The sequence below is a fragment of the Muntiacus reevesi genome, chromosome 3 (assembly GCF_963930625.1).
Source record: "Muntiacus reevesi chromosome 3, mMunRee1.1, whole genome shotgun sequence".
Classification (NCBI taxonomy): Eukaryota; Metazoa; Chordata; class Mammalia; order Artiodactyla; family Cervidae; genus Muntiacus; species Muntiacus reevesi.
This window is the reverse complement of record NC_089251.1, coordinates 205,240,023-205,259,501: the sequence shown is the minus strand read 5'-3', so window position 1 is coordinate 205,259,501 and position 19,479 is coordinate 205,240,023. Positions and strand designations below refer to the sequence as shown.

The window sequence follows — 19,479 nt, the reverse complement described above, 5'->3', positions numbered from 1 at the left end:
TTATCTCCACAGTAGCTAGCACACAAAGAGGAACCTTATGAAAACTTACTGACTCAATTGTAATTTTTTTAATAGTCCAAGACTGAATATTACAGCTAAAGATGTTAAAGGTGTTTATTTGTTAAATAGATGAATATGAATGTAAAGGCCTACAGTCTGGGAAGAAGCAGTGTAAACAGATATACTATTTATTAGAGAATTTTTTTTTCTTTGTTTGCTGTGTTCCTGAAGACAAGTATAGCAAGCTAAGGAGTTGCATTCAGTACCAAGAAATCATCATGTCTTCCTATTTTCTTTTTTTCTATATATATATTTGTTTTATTTATGCTAAATTGCAATGGGTTTATTGTGATTATTTTTATTTATGTCTTCCCATTTTCTGCTCTTTGATGTTCAGCTTATCCATGCCACCCTTGATAAAGGTCTAATGCAGGGAGACAGGGACTGTTCAACAAATACATTCGTTTCCAGAATGCAGCATACTCTCTCATGCTCTTATGACATAGTTCCATCCCACTGAATTCATCTTTCCTGAAATTATAATGAATTCTTATTTATCTATTGTCTTATCTTCCTGAAGCTTTCTTTCACCATGCTCATCAGCCCATCTAACAATCACAAATCTATTCCTCCTCCAACAGTGACAGCCTTCTGTTCAAAGTCTTCACATGTATCTTGAACAATGTTGATCCAGCAGTTACTTTTCCAACTTATCCTAATTTTATGAGGATATTTTTAGCATACTATTTAGGGAACTTCTGACTGTCATTAGATTTTGCACCAATGTTTCTGAAGGAAAATCCACAATTTAGAAGTGTATATCCAGATAAATAATTTGTAGAATGAAATTGTTGCATCATGAAATATTTTAGCAACTTAAGAAGAGAGAGATGTTAAAATTTTTATTTTACATATTCCATATATTAAATGATACCTTACTTATTTGTGTATTCCTCCTAGCAACTAGTTTTTGCAGTCACTACTCAAGCATGCGTTGAGTGAGTAGGTAGATAATGTCCAGAAATCAGATGATCTTGGATATTACCACAGTGCCCCACTGTGTCATTTTAATTTGAGAGTACTACTCATTTTTATCTAGTATTTTTATCATTTATTCAGTGTTATTCATATCAGAGTTCTACAACTTTGTCATTTTAATGGAACTGAGCAGTTTGTCAGCTCTTTTGTATAGTTAATCTGTTAAAAAGCAGGATATAATTAATTGATATATTGGATAATCCAGCTACTCATCTCCAGCAGTCAAGATAATTCACTACCTTTTTAATACACACATTTTCCTTTCAATAAACAATACAGATATTGTTTAAAGTGTTGAATACCAGAGATGCCTTGTTTTGAGCTTTGAACCTATGGTATCATCCAAGAGACCACATTCTTCTTCAAGTCCCAGACCAGGAAGATGGTATATCTGGATGAGTCAATTCTAATCTGCCACCCTGCTCTCTATCTATGCTTCCCTTTCTGTGATTAAGTGCTATATCATCTCCTAGTTTTTATCCTACTCTGATGCTGGTATGAATTTTCTGAGATCCATATCTGAAAATGTGGCTCTCCTGGGTAAAATCCTCTCATTATTATTCACCAGTTGATTTAAATTTCACATTTCCTGACACAGCATACAAAAAAATCTTCATCTGATTTCCACTTAACTCTCCATCTCATTTTGACCCCATCCACCCTCTAAAGAGAGATTCACTGCTCTAGATATTTTTGAAAACTGTTTTATTTGGGAAATACTAGCTTCTCAGTTATTTCTCTGTATCTTTTCCCACAATCTTCCAGTACCTTTAGTTTCCTTTTCCAACTGGAAAAGTTCTATTAATATTTCAAGCAATACTTTTATATAACTCTATGCACACCTCTATTGTAACATGAAACCACACTAGGTTACAATATTTGCTTTGCTGCCTCTTCTTTTAAACTATAAACTCATTCATGATAACAGCTCTTTTTGTATTGTCTTGCCTTAACACAGTATTTATATTCATAAAATATTGATAGAGTGAATGAGTGAGTATATGAATGAAGGAACACATGAATTAGAATAAACAAAGAAATTAATCAACCCTAAGTTAGTCATCGGGAATGACATGTCATAGTAGAGAAGAAGAAGGAAATAAATGATCTGACAGTTTATAATTTGTTACAATTAGACTTTTGGTAGAGTAAATTTCTCTGCAGTTTTAGTTTCCCTCTCAGAAAAACATAAGATGAGCTTCTTATTTTCCTTAAAATCTTTCTGCATAAAGCTAAATAATTGGTTTCTGTACTATCTTTTCACTATTTCTCTTTTGCTTATTGGGATTATCTTCTTAAAGTAATAGGATTTAATAATAGCTACTATTTATTGCTTATTGTACAAGGGACATCATGCTAAGGATGTATAAATACCATTTTTAATCTTTACAGAAACCAAGTGAGATAAATATAATTGTCTTCAGTTTAACACAAGGAAACCAAGAATTTATATAATATATAAATCCAAGATCATGAACAGGACAAAATTAGGGTTTGAACTCAAGGTATTTTTCATTTACTTTTCTGACCAGAAAGCTCTGCTCTTTCTATTGCATAGTAGTCTACCTATATATCCTATTATATGATAATTATCACTGGAAGACTATCAGTAATGCTGTCCAGAATCAATAAAGATGTCTCTAAAACCAAAATCATATGATCTTTTGTTCCTTCCACTTAACAGTTTATAATAACCTCTGGAATGTAATATTTTCCACCTGTATCATGTTAATGGTTTGGTGTAAAGTAAAAATTCCAAAAATTTGGAGTAAGTTACTAGAAGGTCCACATGAAAGATCAAATACTCAGTCCACATTATTTCATATAATTTCAAATTCTGATCAAAGAATTCACTTTATGGGACTTCTTTCATCTCTTTACTTATTATGTGGCTTCATAGACTTTTAAGCAGATGAGATTGTTAGAAGTAAGCTTGTTTCACTTCCCAAGAGTAAAGACATATATTTCAAAATTTCTATGACATTATTTGAATATGCACTTGTTCACGCCAAATATATACCCATTTCACTTAAAGATAGCACATTTACTGAAAGTGTTTGGACAAGAGAGCTAGCTAGCACTTGTCTCACAAAGTCATTATTACTCCTTTGCTGTGTAAGGAGAGTCAAATTTTAAGTTTCTGCTTTTCTTCATTCTTGTTCATGTTCCTCATTTAAGTGGATGTAAAATGTACTCATATTGTAATACCCATGAAATAATTAAGACAAGTCAGTGGCATTTAATCTTGATAATGGAAATGGAGCAGGTGATCATTGCTTTTTATATTATTCTTGAACAGACTAGACCTAGTTCTTCACAATCTATAGATAATATGTCTTAATGTCAATATTAAATTCTAGAGTCAGTCTGTCAGTTCAGTCGCTCAGTCTTGTCTGAATCGTTGAGACCCCATGGACTGCAGCACGCCAGGCCTCCCTATCCATCACCAACTCCCAGAGTTTACTCAAACTCATGTCCATTGAGTCGGTGAGACCATCCAACCATCTCATTCTCTGTCATCCCCTTCTCCTCCTGCCCCCAATCCCTCCCAGCATCAGGGTCTTTTCAAATGAGTCACCTATTCGCATCAGGTATCCAAAGCATTGGAGTTTCAGCTTCAACATCAGTCCTTCCAATGAATATTCAGGACTGATTTCTTTTAGAATGAACTGGTTGGATCTCCTTGTAGTCAGGGGACTCTCAAGAGTCTTCTCCAACACCACAGTTCAAAAGCACCAATTCTTCAGCTCTCAGCTTTCTTTATAGTCCAACTCTCACATCCATACATGACAACTGGAAAAACCAAAGCTTTAACTAGACAGACCTTTGTTGGAAAAGTAATGTCTCTGCTTTTTAATATGCTGTCTAGGTTGGTCATAACTTTTCATCCAAGGAGTAAGCGTCTTTTAATTTCAGGGCTGCAGTCACCATCTGCTGTGATTTTGGGGCCCAAAAAAATAAAATTTACCACTGTCTCCACAGGTTCCCCATCTATTTGCTAGGAAGTGATGGAACCAGATGCCATGATCTTAGTTTTCTGAATGCTGATCTTTATGCCAGATTGTTCACTCTCCTCTTTCACTTTCATCAAGAGGCTCTTTAGTTCATCTTCTCTTTCTGCCATAAGGGTGGTGTCATCTACATATATGAAGTTGTTGATATTTCTCCCAGCAATATACTCACCACCAGAAACACAGGCTTAGAAACTGTAAGATGGAGTCTGGTTAGATGCATAAATAAGCTTGTCCATATCAAACACTTGGAGTAACAGGTAAATTTGGCCTTGGAGTACAAAATGAAGCAGGGCTAAGGCTAATAGAGTTTCACCAAGAGAACACACTGGTCATAGCAAACACCCTCTTCCAACAACACAAGAGAAGCCTCTACACATGGACATCACCAGACGGTCAACACCAAATTCAAATTGATTATATTCTTTGCAGCCAACGATGGAAAAGTTCTATACAGTCAGCAAAAACAAGACTGGGAGCTGACTGTGGCTCAGATCATAAAGTCCTTCTTGCCAAATTCAGACTTAAATTGAAGAAAGGAGGGAAAGCCACTAAGACCATTCAGCTATGACCTCAATCGAATTCCTAATGATTATACAGTGGAAGTGAGAGAGAGATTTAAGGGACTAGATCTGATAGACAGCATGCCTGAGGAACTATGGAAGGAGATTTGTGAAACTGTACAGGAGACAAGGGTCAAGACCATCCCAAGAAAAAGATATGCAAAAAAGCAAAATGGCTCTCTGAGGAGGCCTTACAAATAGCTGTGAAAAGAAAAGAAGCGGAAAGCAAAGGAGAACAGGAAAGATATTCCCATTTGAATGCAGAGTTCCAAAGAATAGCAAGGAGAGATAATAAAACCTTCCTCAGTGATCAGTGCGAAGAAATAAAGGAACACAATAGAATGGGAATGACTAGAGATCTTTGCAAGAAAATTAAGGATACCAAGGGAACATTTCATGCAAAGATGGGCTCAATAAAGGACAAAAATGGTATGAACCTAGCAACAGCAGAAGATATTAAGAAGAAGTCACAAGAATATACAGAAGAAATGTACAAAAAAGATCTTCATGATCCAGATAATCACGATGTTGTGATCACTCACCTAGAGCCAGACATCCTGGAAAGTGAAGTCAAATGGGCCTTAGGAAGAATCACTGGGAACAAAGCTAGTGGAGGTGATGGAATTCCAGTTAAACTATTTCAAATCCTAAAAGATGATGCTGTGATAGTGCTGCAGTCAATGTGCCAGCAAATTTGGAAAACTCAGCAGTGACCACAGGACTGGAAAAGTTCAGTTTTCATTCCAATCCCAAAGAAAGGCAATGCTAAAGAATGCTCAGACTACCCCACAATTGCACTCATCTCACACACTAGTAGAGTGATGCTCAAAATTCTCCAAACCAGGCTTCAACAATACATGAACTGTGAATTTCCATATGTTCAAGCTGGTTTTAGAAAAGGCAGAGGAACCAGAGATCAATGGCCAACATCCACTGGATCATCAAAAAAGCAAGAGAGTTCCAGAAAAACATCTATTTCTGTTGTATGACTATACCAAAGCCTTCAACTGTGTGGATTACAGTAAACTTGGGAGAATTTGAAAGAGATGGGAATACCAGACCACCTGACCTGCCTCTTGAGAAATTTGTATGCAGGTCAGGTAGCAACAGTTAGAAATTGACATGGAACAGCAGACTGGTTCCAAATAGGAAAGGAGTATGTCAAGGCTGTATATCGTCACCCTGCTTAATTAACTTGTATGCAGTGTACATCATGAGAAACACTGGACTGGATGAAGAACAAGCTGGAATCAAGATTGCCAGGAGAAATATCAATACCCTCAGATATGCATATGACACCACCCTTATGGCAGAAGATGAAGAAGAACTAAAGAGCCTCTTGATGAAAGCGTGAGAAGAGAGTGAAAAAGTTGGCTTAAAGCTCAACATTCAGAAAAGTAAGATCATGGCATCCGGTCCCATCACTTTAAAACAAATAGATAAACAGTGGAAACAGTGGCAGACTTAATTTTCTTGGGCTCCAAAATTATTGTGGATGGTGATTGCAGCCATGAAATTAAAAGATGCTTACTCCTTGGAAGAAAAGTTATGACCAACCTAGACAGCATATTAAAAAGCAGAGACATACTTTGCCAACAAAGATCTAACTAGTCAAGGCTATGGTTTTTCCAGTAGTCATGTATGGATGTAGTGTTGGGCTATAAAGAAAGCTGAGCACTGAAGAATTGATGCTTTTGAACCATGGTGTTGGAGAAAACTCTTGAGAGTCCCTTGGACTCTAAGGAGATCCAGCCAGTCCATCCTAAAGGAAATCATCCCTGAATATTCATTGGAAGGGCTGTTGCTGAAGCTGAAACTCCAATACTTTGTCCACCTGATGTGAAGAGCTGACTCATTTGAAAGGACCCTGATGTTGGGTAAGATTAAAGATGGCAGGAGAAGGAGATGACAGAGGATGAGATGGCTGGATAGCATTACCGACTCAATGGACGTGAGTTTGGTTAAACTCCGGCAGTTGGTGATGGACATGGAGGCCTGGACTGCTACAGTCCATGCAGTCACAGAGAGTTGGACACAACTGAGTGAACTGAACTGAATATCAAATGCTTCCCTAGTTGTAACACCATGGACATGTAATTCAATGTAATTCAATGCAAAATTATTTGTAAACAAACCAGGGATCAGAAATATGAAATTTATAATATTATTTTCCTAATGGAAGAAGATGCGAATGTGGACAAGAAACAGTTCTCTGACTGGGAAAAATAATATTTTTTCTTATATAATATAATGACTATAGAAGAAAACTCATTTTGCCAAACTGCCTATAAGATAGTCGTTCCATGAGAGGAAATCTATGGATGACAAAGTGAGAAATAGAGGTAACTGACCAAGAAGCCCTTGACCAATGGGTGTATTTTCATGTATATATTGCTTGAAAAATAACAAATTTCATTAGCTTTTAGATATACTTACATTGCAACTGTATCATCACAGACTATAAATTTCTATAACATAAATTTCAGATTAAGACCAGACAAAACTGTTTCACTCTAGTTTACTCCTATGTTGAGCTCATATTCTATTGTGCAATGAGTTCTCTCCCAAAGAACAAAATCAAAAGTCTTGTCTATTCATCTTCCCTAAGAATTTACTGTGACACATCACAGCATCAGTTTCCTTTTTCTTATCATGTGTTCCATTCTGTTCTTTATCCTTCTTTTATACTCTTTTTTATTTTACTATATCAAAAATAAAAATGCAACCCAGCTGACAGTGAACCCACTCTGATCTAGCACTTATGCAGCTCAAGTGGATCTATTCTATGCCTAGAAAGAGAAAAGAACTAAGACTACAAGCAATTTTCCCTGTGTTCCCTTCTTCCACAACCCAATAGATATAGATACCCAGATGCCCATGTAGCAGTTTTGAAATTCTGTGGTGTAGGGGAAAAAAAATTCTGCCATTCAATAGATCTCTTGTGGAAAGTGCTCTCACTGGTTAATATTTGCCTCCTATTTATTCTAGCCAAAAGTTTAGTGGTAAAGAAAAGGCTTTTTAAAATGCACTCTACATGATTTTAACTATTTACAACCCTGGTGGCTCAGACAGTAAAGAGCCTGCCTCCCGTGTGGGAGACCCGGGTTCGAGCCCTGTGTGGGGAAGATCCCCTGGAGAAGGAAATGCAAGCCCACTCCAGTGTTCTTTCCTGGAAAATCCCATGGATGTAGGAGCCTGGCAGGCTACAGTCCATGGGGTCACAAAGAGTCGGACATGACTGAGTGACTGCACTTTCTTTCTATTCTATAATGAAAAATAAATAAATAAAAAGAATATATTATTGCCAGGGTTAATGGTAACAAAGTCAGGACCAAAATCTCTCTCTTCTGAATTCACCTCTTTTCATGAATTCAAATAGCACCATGTGAATCTGACAAACATGTACTCTGAACAAATCTCTTCACTTTAATTCACTTTTTGACGTAGATGATGTTTTGTTATGTTATAAAGAAGTAGCTTGTTTTGCCATTTTAAAGGTCTATTGAATTTTGTGTGTTTTGATTAGCTTTTTAATTATTTACTCATAATGCATGTTTTTCATCTAAACAGACACCACTGATTGATTGTTCAATGTATTACTGTTAAAACAGATGCCAAAGTCTGCCTTTGAAGACCTTAACTTGTAAGAAAACTTTAATCTTAATTTGATTTTGCTTCCTGTGTTAGGAAGTGGACACATTTAGTACTGCTGTGGACTTTTCACTAGTTGAAACAGATTGAGTTTCTCTTTTCATTAAGCTTTCAACAAAATTGTATATGTCTATTCTTAACCTTGAAGCGCTGGTCTTTATATGAGGCCCCGGGGATTTCTGAGACAGAGTAAAACAAAAGTGTTGGGAAAAAAAGATGTGGCAGACAGAAAAAAATCAAAGAGGAAGCAAATGAAACTTACCAATTCTGTGTGGCCAGCACACTTGCAAGTTGTAGTATCCATTTATTACATGATAGGTGATTTGGTCTATGGTACATTCCTATGGTCATCCTTACCTCCATGTATTTTGCCATTGCTGCCTCAAATAAGTAATATTTTCTTGCCCTAATTTGTATAAGTAAACTCTAGTATTTTCTGATCAATACTTTGTGAAAAATTTTCCCTTTACTCCTGCAAGTCTGTGACAATGGTTGCCGTCATAATCCATGTCCTTTTAGAATTAATCTTGAAATAGATATACTTGTATTCTGCACCAAAAGAGAAAGAACAACACACCCAATCAGGGCAATATGTTAAAATTATTGACTGATAGTGGATTGATGACATTTTTTGTTCAAACATTAAAAGCAGGTGAAGCAAGGTTGAAGTTAAAAATGGCAATTTAGAAAGCAGAGCAGAGGAGTGAAACTTTATTTTCTTGATATTGCAAGCATGAGTAAGGAATTGAGTCTTTCCCTTGAAAATTCTTCAATCATTTGTTAATCATAGATTTGAAAAATGTTCAATAAATCACAGAGTAATTTTGCATTGCTTGCTATATTTCACAAAATATTTTTCAAGTACATTATGCCACTTAATGCTTAAACATTTTTTGAGGAAAGCACAGCAGTACTTTACCATTATTAAAGATAAGGAAACTAAGTCTTAGTGTTTTAGTATCTCCCCTATCTATATCTCCCCTATCTATGTTCAGAGTGAAGCTGGGACTTAAACTGTCATGTATTTACTGAGCTTAAATGTTGAAGTTAATCCTTGTATCTTGTTCTCTGTGAATCATATTTTGCTTTCTGATATTCTCAATAAATCTCCAAGCTTCAAAATGCAGGATTTATTAAGCTTTTCAAGGTCCTTTCATTTTAAACTTTACATGAGTCTACTTTCCCTAAAAGCATCTAGTTCAGCAAGCATTTTCTATGTTCTCCATGTACCAGAAAGTGTGCTACGCATGATGATTCATGCCATTTCTCAACTGGTAGACAAGTTATATCAGTATCATCTGGAAATGTGGAAAAAAAAAAAACCAATTTTAGACTTAAGTCTGAATTAGTCGATTGAATTTCTAAGGAAAAGAATGTAGAGATGTTTAGTCATAATTCCTAATAATCTGACCACGAGCTAACTGTGCAAAAATTAAATGAATTAAATTTTTTTAATTAAATTTTATAAAAGAGATAAAGATTGTAAACATTGCAGGAGGACAAAACAGATCTAGGCTTGGATCATGTAATCACTCTGAAATGTGTGAATTACAAAGGGATGGAGTAGGTCATAATTAAAACCTATCCATGGCGCACGTTATTTACAATGTAGGAATTAGAACACATGCAATAAGTAGTCGTTCAACAGACAGCTGCCTCCCCAGAAAGGTTAAGAAACTTTGGATAGTTTATAACATTAGACAAAGGATCCTAAGTGATTCGATCTCAAAGGTCTTTGCAATAATTTACTAGGGCTGACATACAAAATACCAGACTGGGTACCTTAAACAACAGAAATTTATTTCATTGTTAATTCTAGGGGCTAGACATCCAAAAGCTAGGGTTCAGCAGGTACTGTTTCTTCTGAGACCACTCCTTGGCTTGCAGATGGCTGCCTTCTCGCATCCTGTCCTCATGTTCTTTTCCTTGTGCATGCCCGCCCCTAGGATCTCTCTGTGTCCTAATTTCCTGCTGCAAGGACACAGGTCAGATTAGATTAGGGTTCAGCCTAATAGCCCTCATCTCAATTTAATCACTGCTGTGAAAGCATTATACAGTCAGACTCTGAGATAGTACACATTACAGATTCAACATACAGCTTTTGAGACACAGTTCATCCCATAATGGCATTCAATACATTTAGTTGTCTGACATTTTGCGCTATTCCCTGTTTCCTCTTTAGGTCCCACTCAACCTCTGCATCTACTTAGTTCCACTTGCTGCTCAGAAGTTTTTTCTTTATCAAACCTGATAACCTCAAAACTTGTTAATGAGGATTAGCTTGTGCATTGGTATATTTTAGTGCTTCTAAGCAATATATTTGCATAGACTTGAAGGCAAGTTTGGTGTCTTTACAAGGGAGTGTTGTAGGGTGGAATTTTCTGGTTTGTAGCCTATGAATCCGCACCTCCTGCATTGCAGGCAGATTCTTTACTTCTGAGCCGTTGGACCACTGGAGAAGCCATTGGACCTAGATAAATTTTTAATTTTTATTTTTATTCTATTTTTTAAATTTAGATTATTTATTTATTTTACCTTACAACATTGTATTGGTTTTGCCATACATTGACTTGAATCTGCCATGGGTGTACATGTGTTCCCCATCCTGAACCCCCCTCTCAACTTCTTCCCCAACCCACTGATTTTTATGAGAGTCTGCTTTTTTCTTTTTTTTTTTTTTAACCTTTCTGTATTCCAAAGAGAATAAGTTGTAAATACTACTGTAATGTGACATTTTAAAATTGTATCACCTTTTCCCTCTGGAGAGAATGTTCAAGCTTTATAATCTATGTGTCCTTCTTTACTTCTAGCTTTCAAATTTTTCAAACATATGTGCCTCTGTTTCCTTTTCTTGTTGTGAGCTTTAGAGATGAGAAATATCTTTTTCTCACTCTTTGCTTAAATTCTTCTCAGTGAGAATTCTGTCACAAGAAACAATTCAGGAAATATTAATGCAGTGTTTCTTTTTAAATCTGATATGCTTTAGGATTGTACCTCTCTTGTTAAATTATTTTTAAGCGTCCATGACTGATCTTGCTTTCCATCAGATCTCTTACCCCTTGTATACCCTCTGTAAGACATTTCTAAAACACTGTAAGAAATCCAATAAAGTAGGGCCTGTATGTCAACTTCATGATCATCCTTTAGAAATTTCTATGAAAGGTGTGTGCATTTTTCATTGTTCTGTTTTCAAAATGAATTAAAATAGTTTCTCATGAATAGTTTTAAGTTCTGTTTTATATTTTCATTTCATTCAAGAGTTTTCCATTCAAAAGTTTACAAAGGGAAATGACATTTATATTTTCAGGTTTAATACCAAGAATTACCTGAAATTTTAATAGTCAACATGGGTCTTTTCAGCTAATAAGTAAGAAAACTTAGATTTCTACTGCATTATTAATTGCTCTTGTTTTGAGTCAATGTATCGGTATTTTCAGGGATGAAGAACCAGGAGGCCAGCTGGTAACAGATAAGTTCCATATTGACTGGGATTCAGTACTTGTTGACACAGATAACATCATCATTGCACGGTTTGATGGCAGAGGAAGTGGATTTCAGGGCCTGAAAATTTTGCAAGAGATTCATCGACGATTAGGCTCAGTGGAAGTAAAGGACCAAATAGCAGCTGTGAAGTAAGTAGGTGTACATCTTCTTATTGTTCGTCTTATAGTGAAAGCTAGGTATGTGATATATAATACTATTAATGCCAAGAGGTTTATGTCTTAACGATTAGACAACTTTCTAGGTTAATTAGATAGACCAGCCTTTTTAGATAGACCCAACCTTTTTGATCCCAGGGACTGGTTTCATGAAAGACAATTTTTCCATGGACCAGAGAGAATCTAATGCCACCACTGGTCTGACAGAAGGTGGAGCTCAGGCATTAATGTTAATAATGAGAGGGCGATTATAAATATAGATAAAACTGCACTAACTCACCTGTCTCTCACCTCCTGCTGTGTGACCCACTTCCTAAGAGGTTATGGACCAGTACCAATCTGTGGCCTGGGGAAAGGGACCCCTGATATAGACTATTTTTTCAAGTATCTTTCACACTCATTGATATAATAAAAGAATTATCATACATCCCCCTCTAGAGTTAGAATTCACTTTGGATTTGTGAAATGGGAGAGACCTTCAATAAACTACAATATTATTTATTTATAGTAATCACAATGTCTATTATTTTCCCAGTTAATTACAGTTCTTGAGCTTTCACAGATACCTTTCCCACATGGGCGAGAAAATGTGAACTGAGAAAGCTAATACGTTCTTTAACACAGCGTATAGATATTAGCTAGGATATTGTTAAAACGTAGATGCTAATTCAGTAGGCCTGTAGTGGACCCAAGATTCTGCATTTGTAACAAGCTAACAGGGGAGACACCCAAACTGCTCCACTACTCTGAGAAGCAAGATTTTGGTCTATAGTACCCTTCCATATGAACAGAGTTCTAACCACTAAAGCAGTTCTTGTTTGACTTCTGTTTTGTCTTTGTTTTTCCTTATGGCTAAGAATGAATTTCCATGGTTCATTTAACTCAAGAAGATATAACTATAATTTTTTTCATTTCAGATTTTTACTGAAACAGCCATACATTGACTCCAAAAGATTAAGCATTTTTGGAAAGGTAAACAGTAGAAATATGTGTGCGTACATTACCTGTTTCTATGTATACCTGTTTCTATGTATACTTGTATAATTACTCTCTTCATATTACTATAATTTCTATTATCCTTTAAATGAAATGTTGTAATTAATATGATATAAATTCAGTTATTTATTAACTCAGCAACTATGTACTGTGTATCTCTAACTGGTGTTAGAAATAGAGCAACAGTAGGACAAAAAAAGAAAACAAGGAATCTGTTTTCATGAAGATTATCTTCTAGAGAGGAGAAAGAGAAAGTAAACAACTAAATTAAAAACATAGTTTCATCTGGTACTATGTCTTTTAAGGAAAACAAAATAAGAAAAACTGATGGATGAAAGGCACAATGTTATTAGATTGAGTGATCAAGTAAGGCCCCTCTGATTTAAGTGATATTTAGGTGGATACTTAAATAACAAGAGATAATCAGTCATGTAAATCTGTTGAAGGAGCCTGTCATCCAAAGAAGGAACAAGGACCACAGACTTGGCAAAGACTACAGAGCTTAGAGACTAAAAGATAACCAGAATTCATAATTATATAGCTGTGCTCTTGTATGATATTTACTTCCTTTTAAAATAATTTTCTATTAAAGTATAGGTGGGACTAGTTGTAAAGAACCCACCTGCCAATGCAGGAGAAAAAAGAGATGTGGGTTAGATCCCTGGGTCTGGAAGATCCACTGTAGGAGGGGCAATCCACTCCAGTATTCTTGCCTGGAGAATCCCATGGACAGAAGAGCCTGGTGGGCTACAGGCCATAGGGTCGCAAAGAGTCAGACCTGAGTGATTACACAACCACAGTTATCCCATATAGATACAAAACTAAATAGTAAAAGCATTTTTTTTTTCCTTAAAATGGGCACTCAGGATTTACTCTCTTGTTCTGTTGTTCAGTCTCTGTTGTGTCTGACTCTTTGCAACCCCACAGACTGCAGCCTGCTAGGCTTCCCTGTCCTTCACCATCATATGGAACTTGCTCAAACTAATGTCCATGGAGTCAGTGATGCCATCCAACCATCTCATCCTCTGTCGTGGGCAAATTATCAGAGCTTCAGTTTCAGCATCAGTTCTTCCAATGAATATTCATGACTGATTTCCTTTAGGATTGACTGGTTTGATTTTGGATTGGATTGGTTTGCAGTCCAAGGGACTCTCAAGGAGTCTTTCTTCTCCAACACAACAGTTAAAAAGCATCAGTTCTTCAGTGTTCAGTCTTCTTTATGGTCCAACTCTCATATTCATACATGACTACTGGAAAAACGGTAACTTTGACTATATGGACCTTTGTCAGCAAAGTATTATCTCTGCTTTATAATTTGGAAAACTCAGCAGTGGCCACAGGACTGGAAAAAGGTCAGTTTTCATTCCAATCCCAAAGAAAGGTAATGCCAAAGAATGCTCTAACTACCACACAATTACACTCATCTCACATGCTAGTAAAGTAATGCTCAAAATTCTCCAAGCCAGGCTTCAGCAATATGTGAACCGTGAACTTCCAGATGTTCAAGCTGGTATTAGAAGAAGCAGAGGAACCAGAGATCAAATTGCCAACATCTGCTGGATCATCAAAAAGGCAAGAAAGTTCCAGAAAAACATCTATTTCTGCTTTATTGACTATGCCAAAGCCATTGACTGTGCGGATCACAATAAACTGTGGAAAATTCTTCAAGAAATGGGAATACCAGACCACCTGACCTGCCTCTTGAGAAATTTGTATGCAGGTCAGGTAGAAACAGTTATAACTGGACATGGAACAACAGACTGGTTCCAAATAGGAAAAGTAGTACATCAAGGCTGCATATTGTCACCCTGCTTATGCAATTTATATGCAGAGTACATCATGAGAAACACTGGACTGGAGGAAGCACAACCTAGAATCAAGATTGCTGGGAGAAATATCAATAACCTCAGATATGCAGATAACACTACCCTTATGGCAGAAGATGAAGAAGAACTAAAAAGCCTCTTGATGAAAATGAGGGAAGAGAGTGAAAATGTTGGCTTAAAGCTCAACATTCAAAAAAGTAAGATCATGACATCTGGCCCCATCACTTCATGGGAAATAGACGGGGAAACAGTGAAAACAGTGGCTGACTTTATTTTGGGGGGCTCCAAAATCACTGCAGATGGTGATTGCAGCCATGAAATTAAAAGACGCTTACTCCTTGGAAGGAAAGTTATGACCAACCTAGACAGCATATTAAAAAGTAGGTACATTACTTGGCCAACAAAGGTCTGTCTAGTCAAGGTTGTGGTTTTTCCAGTAATCATGTTTGTATGTGAGAGTTGGATTATCGAGAAAGCTGAGCACCAAAGAATTGATGCTTTTGAACTGTGGTATTGGAGAAGACTCTTGAGTGACCCTCAGACTGCAAGGAGATCCAACCAGTGCTTCCTAAAGGAAATCAATCCTTAGTGTTCATTGGAAGGACTGATGTTGAAGCTGAAACTCCAGTACTTTGGCCACTCTATGTGAAGAGCTGACTCATTTGAAAAGACCCTAATGCTGAGAAAGATTGAGGGCAGGAGGAGAAGGGAACAATAGAGGATGATATGTTTGGATGGCATCCCTGACTCGATGGACATGAGTTTGGCTAAACTCCGGGAGTTGATGATGGACATGGAGGCCTGGTGTGCTGCGGTCGATGGAGTCACAAAGAATCAGACACGACTGAGCAACTGAACTGAACTGAACTGAATCTGCATACAGGTTTCTTGGGAGGCAGGTAAGATGGTCTTGTATCTCCATCACTTTAAGGGTTTTCCATTATTTATTATGATCCACACAGTCAAAGGCTTTAGCATAGTCAATGAAACAGAGGTAGATGTTTTTCTGGAATTCCCTTGCTTTGTCTGTGACCCAGCAAACATTGGCAATTTGATCTCTGGTTTCTCTGCTTTTTCTAAAACCAGCTTGAACATCTGGAAGTTCTTGGTTCACGTAATGCTGAAGCCTACCTTGAAGGATTATGAGCATAACCTTACTAGCATGGGTGATGAGGTCAATTGTTTGCTGGTTTGAACATTCTTTAGTACTGCCCTTCTTGGAGACTGAAATGAAAATGGACTTTTTCTAGTCTTATGGCCACTGCTGGATTTACCAAATTTGCTAACATATTGAGTGCAGGACTTTAATAGCATCATCTTTAGGATTTTAAATAGCTCTACTGGAATTCCATCCCCTCCACTAGCTTTATTAGAAGGAGTGCTTTCTAAGGCCCACTTAACTTCACAATCCAGAATGTCTGGCTCTGAGTGAGAGACTGCACCACAGTGGTTATCTGGGCCATTAAAATCTTTTTTGCACAGTTATTCTCTGTATTCTTTCCATCACTTTTTGATCTGATCTACTCTTATTAGATCTTTGCCATTTCTGTCCTTTATTATGCCCATCTTTGATGAAATGTTCCTTTGATATTTCCAATTTTCTTGAAGCGATCTCTAGTCTTATGCTTTCTGTTTGTTGTTTTCCTCTTTTCTTTGCATTGTTCGTTGAGGAAGGCCTTCTTGTCTCTCCATGCTTTCTGGAACTCTGCGTTTAGTTGGGAGTACCTTTCCCTTTCTCCCTTGCTTTTCTTCTCTTTGCTCAGCTATTTGGAAATCCTCCTTAGACAACCACTTTGACTTCTTGCATTTCTTTTTCTTCAGGATGTTTTGTTTGCTGCCTCCTGTATGATATTGTAGACCTATGTCCATAGTTCTTCAGGAACACTGTTTCCTTGATCTCATCCCTTGAATCTATCAGTCACCTCCATTGTGTATGCATATGATTTGATTTAAGTTTACCTGGCTGGCCTAGTGGCTTTCCCCATTTTCTTTAGTTGAAGCCTGAGTTTTGCTATGAGGAGCTGATGATCTGAGTCAGCTCCAGGTCTTGTTTTGCTGACTGTATCCAACTTCTCCATCTTTGGCTACAAAGAATGTAATCAATCTGATTTTGGTATTGACCATCCGGTGATGTCCATGTCTAAAACAATCTCTGGTGTTGTTGAAAAACAGTGTTTGCTATTGACCGGTGCATTCTCTTGGCAGAATTAAATTAGCCTTTGCCCTGCGTCATTTTGTACTCCAAGGCCCAAATTACCTTTTACTCTAATTATCTCTTGACTTCCTACTTTTGCATTTTAATCTTCTATGACGAAAAGGATGTCGTTTTTGGTGTTAGTTCTAGGAGGTCTTCTAGGTCTTCATAGAACTGATCAACTTCAGCTTCTTTGACATCAGTGGTTGGAGTATAGACATGGATTACAGTGTTGCTGAATGGTTTGTCTTGGAAAAGAACTGAGATCATTCTGTCATTTTTAGGTTGCAACCAAGTACTGCATTTCAGACTGTTTTGTTGATTATGAGGGCTACAGTATTTCTTATATGGGATTTTTGCCCACAGTAATAGATATAATGGTTATCTGAATTAAATTAACCCATTTTTGTCTATTTTAGTTCACTGATTCCTAAGATATCGATGTTTACTCTTGGCGTCTTCTGCTTGACCATGTCCAATATACCTTGACTCATGGACCTAACTTTCTAGGTTCTAATGCAATACTGTTCTTGACAGCGTCAGATTTTACTCTCATCACCAGAAAAATCCACAAGTATTTCTGCTTTGGCCCAGTCACTTTGTTTTTTTCTGGAGCTATTAGAAGATGTCCTTCCTCTTCCCTTGAAGCATGTTGGACACCTTCCAGCCTGGGGTGGGGCTCTTTTTTGATGTCACATCTTTTTGTCTTTTTATGCAGTTCATGGGGTTCTCACAGCTAGCATACTGGAGTAGTTTTCTATTCCCTCCTCCTGTGGATCACGTTTTGTCAGAACTCTCCACTGTGACCTGTCTGTCTTGGGTAGCCCTACACGGCATGACTTATAGCTTCATTGAAATCTGCAAACCCCTTCAACATAACAAGACAGGGATCCACAAAGGAGCATATGTAACATACAGCAGGATTAACTGCATTTATCATGTGATGTATTATATATACCCGGTGCTTATTTATCCTATAAGTAGAAGTTTGTGCCTTTTGACTGACTTCATCCAATTCCCCTACCCACCTCTACAATACTGCGTTAGTTCACATTTAATGTCTGTTACACAACATAGTGATTTGATATTTCTTGGTGTTGCTGAGCTAGACTAAGTCATGTCCGACTCTTTGAGACCCAATGGACTGTAGCCTGCTAGGTTCCTTTGTTAAAGGGATTTCCCAGGCAAGAAATATTGGAGTGGGTTGCCATTTCCTTCTCTAGGGGATCTTCCTGACTCAGGGATCAAACCTGCATCTGTTGCTTGGCAGGCAGACTCTTTAGGAGCCACCTGGGAAACCCCTACTAAATCAGAGGAAGCATATTATAGTTACAAACCTATTCTTCCCTTTTTTTCATCTTTTAAATTGAGATATAATTGACTAAAAATCACTGTTTATAATAATATTGTATCTAGAAATGAGATAGTTTCCATAGTTTCCATCTTGAGATAGTTTCCATCTTGTTATTTTTCAGGATTCTTTTATTTCATCTAGACATTGTATTTATTTATTAATTTTAGAATCACCTTTTGTAATCTTTTTTTTTTTTTTTGACTACATTGCACAACATGTGGGATCTTAATTCAAGGACCAGGGATTGGCCTCATGGTCCCTGCATTCGAAGCACAGAGTCTTAAACAATGGACCATCAAAAATAGACCACAGGGATTTTCTTGGGATTTCTACTGAATCTGTGGATCACTTAGGAAGAACTGACATCTAAGAAATATTACCAGTTTCACTTTTTTTTTAAAGATATGTTTTCTTTGGAGTTTTATAGTTTCTACAGTATGTGTATAGTTATGAATATCTTTTTATTCATCATGTTTCAAATTTGATGGGTTCTTTGAATATGTTTCGTTATCTTCCATCAATTCCATCAAAACTGGGATTTTATACTTGGAATTTTTTAAGGTTTATAATGGATTTGTATTTTTGTGTTTGCTTTGTTTTGTTTTGTTTTAATTATACTTACATGCTACGTTGGGTCAGCAGACACTAATGTGGACTTATGGCTCACATTTTTAGTCAAGATTAATTTTTTTCATTGATTCAGTATAAGCTCATGACAAGAATAAAAACAAAATTATTTTCACCAATCCTTGTATGCAGCATAATTATCTCTTGTCATCTTTAGGGTTGTACAGTCTCCCTTTGGTTTGGAATCTATGCATTTTGTCTACATCATGCATTGAGTCATCATAGCAGAAGGCCAAAATCTCTTGCATTTGCAAAACAAAGAAACAAGCAAGCAAAACTGGCTTTATGACTGTTTACCTCTCAAGTTTACAGTTTTCAATAATATCTGGCCTTTGTGAATTCATAACCTTTGTGCCAGCTCAATGTTGTATTCAAAATTACTTTTAGTTGTTTTAGTTCTTTATTTTTTTAAAATTACCACTTTTTATTTTTATTTTTTTTTGTTTAGTTTTGGTTTTGTTTTCAGTTGAATCTATTAAGATGTCAATTTCACCAAATGCTACAAGTGGTATTGCCACACTTAATGCTTTTACCATCAATGAGGCTAAAGCAGGATTCCC

The 19,479-nt window shown here is 36.7% G+C and overlaps 1 protein-coding gene across 1 annotated transcript in view; it reads left to right on the top strand.

Annotated features, from left to right (window-relative positions):
- The window catches only part of DPP10 (dipeptidyl peptidase like 10), a 707,061-nt gene that overhangs the window by 672,030 nt on the left and 15,552 nt on the right, over positions 1-19,479 (top strand). The window contains exons 20-21 of the mRNA XM_065927825.1: positions 11,701-11,895; positions 12,840-12,894. Coding sequence (XP_065783897.1) covers positions 11,701-11,895; positions 12,840-12,894 — 250 coding nt within the window. The remainder of the gene's footprint in view (positions 1-11,700; positions 11,896-12,839; positions 12,895-19,479) is intronic.